The 5,461-nt window shown below is 52.2% G+C and overlaps 2 protein-coding genes across 10 annotated transcripts in view; both read left to right on the top strand.

Moving 5' to 3' along the window:
* The window catches only part of Wdr45 (WD repeat domain 45), a 6,209-nt gene extending 1,412 nt beyond the window's left edge, over window positions 1-4,797 (top strand). For 4 of the 9 annotated variants that reach the window (XM_010606331.3, XM_010606330.3, XM_010606327.3 and 1 more), the window contains exons 2-11: window positions 357-428; window positions 545-619; window positions 710-814; window positions 2,395-2,500; window positions 2,611-2,705; window positions 3,142-3,221; window positions 3,335-3,543; window positions 3,624-3,725; window positions 3,806-3,951; window positions 4,316-4,797. In XM_010606331.3, the coding sequence (XP_010604633.1) occupies window positions 374-428; window positions 545-619; window positions 710-814; window positions 2,395-2,500; window positions 2,611-2,705; window positions 3,142-3,221; window positions 3,335-3,543; window positions 3,624-3,725; window positions 3,806-3,951; window positions 4,316-4,425 (1,083 nt within the window). In that variant the 5' untranslated portion in view covers window positions 357-373 and the 3' untranslated portion in view covers window positions 4,426-4,797. Of the gene's footprint in view, window positions 1-276; window positions 429-544; window positions 620-709; window positions 815-2,394; window positions 2,501-2,610; window positions 2,706-3,141; window positions 3,222-3,334; window positions 3,544-3,623; window positions 3,726-3,805; window positions 3,952-4,315 lie in introns of all 9 variants that reach the window. The other 5 variants (XM_010606325.3, XM_010606326.3, XM_010606323.3 and 2 more) reach the window with 2 other exon arrangements.
* A 343-nt stretch (window positions 4,798-5,140) lies between these two features.
* The window catches only part of Praf2 (PRA1 domain family member 2), a 2,296-nt gene continuing 1,975 nt past the window's right edge, over window positions 5,141-5,461 (top strand). The window contains exon 1 of the mRNA XM_010606322.3: window positions 5,141-5,400. Coding sequence (XP_010604624.1) covers window positions 5,222-5,400 — 179 coding nt within the window. The 5' untranslated portion in view covers window positions 5,141-5,221. The remainder of the gene's footprint in view (window positions 5,401-5,461) is intronic.

Below are 5,461 nucleotides of genomic sequence, written 5' to 3'. Positions count from 1 at the left end.
ATTATATTGGTAGGCAGTGGTTTGAGGCCATGTCAGGTACTGGGGCCAAGATTGGCTGGGGACAGAAAGGAGGTATCACTGTGGCACCCCCTACCCCATTACTTCCTGATTAGTCAGTAATGGGCAGTATCAAAGGAAGTGTGTGTGGGAGTGTGTCCAAGTGTTTGGACCTGGGGTTGTCAACCGTGAGAAAATGTGGGGTTCCTGGCTGCTTTTCTTGGGGTCTTGAGAGCTTAGTGCCAACACCAGACACTCCCTCTATTTTTGTCTCTGAAGTCTGGCAAAGAAGTTAAGAAGAGATCACTTGGGGACAAAAGGAGACCTCAGGACTCTTCCCATTATCCTTCTGTGTCCAGGGGAGAAATTCTGAACCATGACTCAACAGCCACTTCGAGGGGTCACCAGCCTGCGTTTCAACCAAGACCAAAGTGAGAGAAGCTTAAACTTGAACTCTTGTGGGAGGGAGAGAAGGGTCACAGGTAGACCACAGGCCCCACTTCCTCCCTTGGTATTCTGAGCTGACCCCGATTCCTTCCATCCCCAGGCTGCTTTTGCTGTGCCATGGAGACAGGTGTGCGCATCTACAATGTGGAGCCACTGATGGAAAAGGGGCATCTGGGTGAGCCACCTGGTGGGGGTAGGGCAGTGGGCGGAAGGGCTGGATTGAGCACTGGCATCTACCTCCACTGACACCCTGGTCCCTGTCCAGACCACGAGCAGGTGGGCAGCATGGGCCTGGTAGAGATGCTGCACCGCTCCAACCTGCTGGCCCTAGTGGGCGGTGGTAGCAGTCCCAAGTTCTCCGAGATCTCAGGTAAGTGTCCTCATCCAGCCCTTGACCTAGATTCCCCAGATTCCTGCCCTCCCACAGGAACCCCAAGGCACTGGCAGAGTAAGATGTTGGGACTCTGAGGTGAGGCCTAAAGTTTTGCAGTTATGGATCTTGAAGCTTGAGGAGTTTGGTGTTTTGTTTTCATTAAAAAAACACACACACACACACTGGCCGGGTGTGGTGGCGCACACCTGTAATCCCAGCACTCGGGAGGCTGAGGCAGGAGGATCTCTGTGAGTTTGAGACCAGCCTGGGCTACATAGTGAGTTCCAGGTCAGTCTCAACTACATAGTGAGACCCTGTCTCAAAAAAACAAAACAAAAAAAAACAACCAAACAAATAAAAAAAACACTTTTTCAGGCTAGGGATATAGTTCATTGGTACAACACTTGCCTGGCATGTGAGCCCCTGGGTCTGATATCCAGCACTGCAAAAAGATAAGACAAAATAAAACAAAACTATCAAATGCCTCTGTATGCCATATCCTTCCCTGTGGAGCATTAGCTGTGAATCTGGACGATTCTATGCAGTTTGCGTGTATTCATTCATTTAATCTTCAGGTAATTATGTCCCAGGCCTGGCATCTGCTGAGCATACACTCTACCCTTGAGCTAAACCCCCTACTCCACTATCCTCATTTTTACCAGTGAGAAAACTGAGGGTTTTTTTGTTTTGTTTTGTTTTTCGAGATGGGATTGTGTGTAGTCCAGAGTGGTCTCAAACTGGTAGAGATCCACCTGCCTCAGCCTTCTGAGTGCTGGGATTACAAACATGAACCACGATGCCCAGAGAGTAAAGTTAAGTGATTTATTCAAAAATCACACAATCAAGCCAGGCATAGTAGCACACATCTGTAATCCATGAATTCAGGAGGCTGAGGCAGAAGGATCGCCTCCAGTTCAAGGCCAGGCTGGGCTCCACAGTGAGTTCAGCCTAAACTGCATATTCAGACCCTGTCTCACCCCCACCCCCACAAAAAAAGATGACACAATCAAAAGGTTTTCAAATTTTGAAACTGTCTAATAACCCCTCTTGGCTTGACTTTCATGTGCCATTGTTTTAAGGGTTTTGTTGTTGATCCCACTGAAACATTCAAGAACTGTCCTAGGTGAGTCACAGACCCTAGGATTCCTCCCAGATATCTGGGGGTATGGACTGGGACCCTGCAGGCAAAATGATTACTGAGGGGAAGTTATGGGCATGGGTGTGAGTCATTTTTCTTTTCTTTTTTTTCTCAGTACCAGGGATCAAACTCAGGACCTTGCACTTTCAAGGCAGGTGCAGTGCCACTGAGCTAAATCTCCAGCCCCTTACCTGGTCGTTAATGGGCTGTAAGGTCCTTGGCCAGACCTCCTCTCCAATTAGACATAACAATTCTAGCACCTGTTCTCTCAGGGATTGTGTCCAGTGTTCATTCTGTGCAGGGTTCACACTGGGTGTTTAGTGAAAGGTCAAGTGAGTCGGTTAAGGTCCCATGGGGAGTAGGGGTGGATTTACTGTGTCATCAGGGCTGCCCCTCACCTTAAACTTTGGCCCCACCAACGTACCCACTTGCCCAGCAGTGCTGATCTGGGATGATGCCCGGGAAGGCAAGGACTCTAAGGAGAAGCTGGTGCTAGAATTCACCTTCACCAAACCGGTGCTGGCTGTGCGCATGCGCCATGACAAGTAAGCCTGAAGGTGACTGGGGTGGAGGCTAGGAGGTCCCCATAGTGAGATTAGTCCTGCCTGGGCAGCCCACTCTCCCCTCACAGTCTCCTGTGTTGTGATATCCACAGGATCGTGATTGTGCTGAGGAACCGCATCTATGTGTACTCCTTCCCTGACAATCCCCGAAAGCTGTATGAGTTTGACACTCGGGACAACCCCAAGGGTGAGGACTCAGATGTGCATGTGTAAGGGTGAGACCATGACGGAAAAGGCGCAGAGATGAGAGAAAGGGAGAAACACATACCCAGAGACACTGGAAAGGGCAGGGAGAGGCTTTGTGCACAGAGATGCTCAAATGGACTGAAAGATACAGTCTATTCCTCTTTCCTTCTCCTACCCTTGGCTCTGCCCCACCGACAGAGCAGAAACACCTAGTGAGGACATGGTGGAGCATGGAAAGCAGAACTGGGCCTCCTGGCTGGCTCAGCAGCTTATTAGAATCAGCTGCCTGGGGAAGAAGGAATTTGCCCAGCAAAGAGAAAGCCTGCCCCCCAGAGGCTTCTGTGGGTATCCTGTCATTAACCAGTCTGTCCTTTCTGAGACCTTTCCCAGCCTCTGCCTTTCCTCCACCTGCCTACCTGCCTATCCTCACATCCTAGGGCTCTGTGATCTCTGTCCCAGCCTGGAAAAGCAACTGCTTGTGTTTCCTGGGCACAAGTGTGGAAGTCTGCAACTTGTGGTGAGCCATCCAACAGACAAGGGTGGGCAGGCAGGTGGGCCAGCTCTCCCTGTGGACCCACAGCCCCTCCCCTCCATGCCATCCCAACCCTGAACTGCTGTGTCCTACCTCAGGACCTGGCAAGCACAAAGCCTGGCACCTCATCTGCTCCATTCACTATCAATGCACATCAGAGTGATGTGGCCTGTGTGTCCCTGAACCAGCCAGGCACTGTAGTGGCCTCGGCTTCCCAGAAAGGAACCCTCATTCGCCTTTTTGACACCCAGTCCAAGGAGAAACTAGTAGAGCTGCGCCGAGGCACTGACCCTGCCACTCTATACTGGTAAGCACAGGATATGTGTAGTGGGCTAGTGACCCCATGGCACTTGTCATGTGGGGCGTCACTGCTGGTCTCTCTTCCAGCATTAACTTCAGTCATGACTCCTCCTTCCTCTGCGCTTCCAGTGATAAGGGTACTGTGCATATCTTCGCTCTCAAGGATACCCGCCTCAATCGCCGCTCTGCGTGAGTACCCCTACCCTACCCTGTAGTGCCCCATGCCCCTGCCCATGTACCATGTCAAGCTTACCCAGTGCTGCCTACAGGCTGGCTCGAGTGGGCAAGGTGGGACCTATGATTGGGCAGTACGTGGACTCTCAGTGGAGCCTGGCGAGCTTCACTGTGCCTGCTGAGTCGGCTTGCATCTGTGCCTTCGGTCGCAATACTTCCAAGAACGTCAATTCTGTAATTGGTGAGTGGGAATAGCCTATTGGTTGGGAAAGGGGTCTGCACTGGCAAAAGCCTGCAGGTTGGACCTAAAAGAATTTGAGGGCGGGCCGGGAACCTAGCTCAGTGGTTCTGCCACCTGCCTTCCAAGCACGCAAGGACCCAAGTTCAATCCCCAATACCAAAAAACAAAAACAAAAACAAAAAAAAAGTTTTTTTTTGAGGGCCATCAGAAGCCTGAGGGAGTTGGAGTGTATGGCTTAACTCCATCAGTAAAGGGTATGGCACTTGGGCAAAGGCCTAGAGGTAAGCCTTAGGCCACGGGACACTTGAGAGGATGGAGTTTATGGCTGTGGCAGCCCTTAACTTTTTACCACCACCCCCCCCAGCCATCTGCGTAGATGGAACCTTCCACAAATATGTCTTCACTCCCGATGGAAACTGCAACAGAGAGGCTTTCGACGTGTACCTTGACATCTGTGATGATGATGACTTTTAAGGACCCTGGGGGCTGTGTTAGGAACCTGCAGTAACAGACTGCAGAGTTGAGCCTTGGGTGTGGGGAAGTGCTGTGGAAGCCACCAACCAGCAAGCACTAAAGAGGCTTGTGTCCACTTTCCACTCAGCAAAGCTATGTCTAAACAAACAGCTCACTTCCCTCAAGCACTTTTTGATGACTGTATGCTGGAAGAGCTAGGCCACAGATCCAGGGAGGTAGCAGATCCCTGGGGCCCCAATCCTGGAGAAGACAGCCAGGGACCCAGAGGAAATATCCTAACCCTACCTTGAGATTTTAAAACGCTTACCAGGAGAGATGATTTCTGATGTGATGAATATGAATAAAAGGCCCCTAATGGCATTTATGGCTTGACCTCAAGGGCGGGGCGTGGAGTTTCCATGAGAGGTGTGACCCTCTTGGAGTCTGACAGGAAGTGGAGTCCAGCTCCGATCCTTCTGAGAGTTCTGGCTGTTTTATCTCTGCTTGTTGGCTACTGGGTACTTGAACCGCCGGCACCGCCCAGTGCAATCCACCCCGGAGTCTGTAGAAGTTTGAGGAAGTTCCGAGGCCCTCGTGGCGTGGCAGAGGCTTCATTTCCCGGCAGCCCTTGCTGCCCCGCTGTACGGCGCGTTACTTGCCTTCCGGATCACGTGCTAGCTGCGTCTGCGCAGTCCACCTAAGAGGAGGGCTTAATCATTTGGCCCAGACTCCATTTCCCGGTGTGCCTCGCGGTACCGCGGGGTGTGATGGGTGTTGTAGTCCGGCCGCCCTTCGGGCTGGTCCAACGACCGACAGGATGTCGGAGGTGCGGCTGCCACCGCTACGCGCCCTAGACGACTTTGTTCTGGGGTCGGCACGTCTGGCAGCTCCGGATCCATGCGACCCGCAGCGATGGTGCCACCGCGTCATCAACAATCTTCTCTACTACCAAACCAACTACCTTCTCTGCTTTGGCTTCGGTCTCGCTCTAGCCGGGTGAGGGAGGAAGGGAGGAAAGGGGCGGGTGGGTGGGTGGCCGGGAACAGCAGGGCCATGG

The sequence above is a fragment of the Fukomys damarensis genome, unplaced genomic scaffold, assembly GCF_012274545.1.
Source record: "Fukomys damarensis isolate Sample0158 unplaced genomic scaffold, DMR_v1.0_HiC HiC_scaffold_39, whole genome shotgun sequence".
In the NCBI taxonomy this organism is placed as follows: Eukaryota; Metazoa; Chordata; class Mammalia; order Rodentia; family Bathyergidae; genus Fukomys; species Fukomys damarensis.
This window is presented reverse-complemented; position numbering and strand designations above follow the sequence as displayed.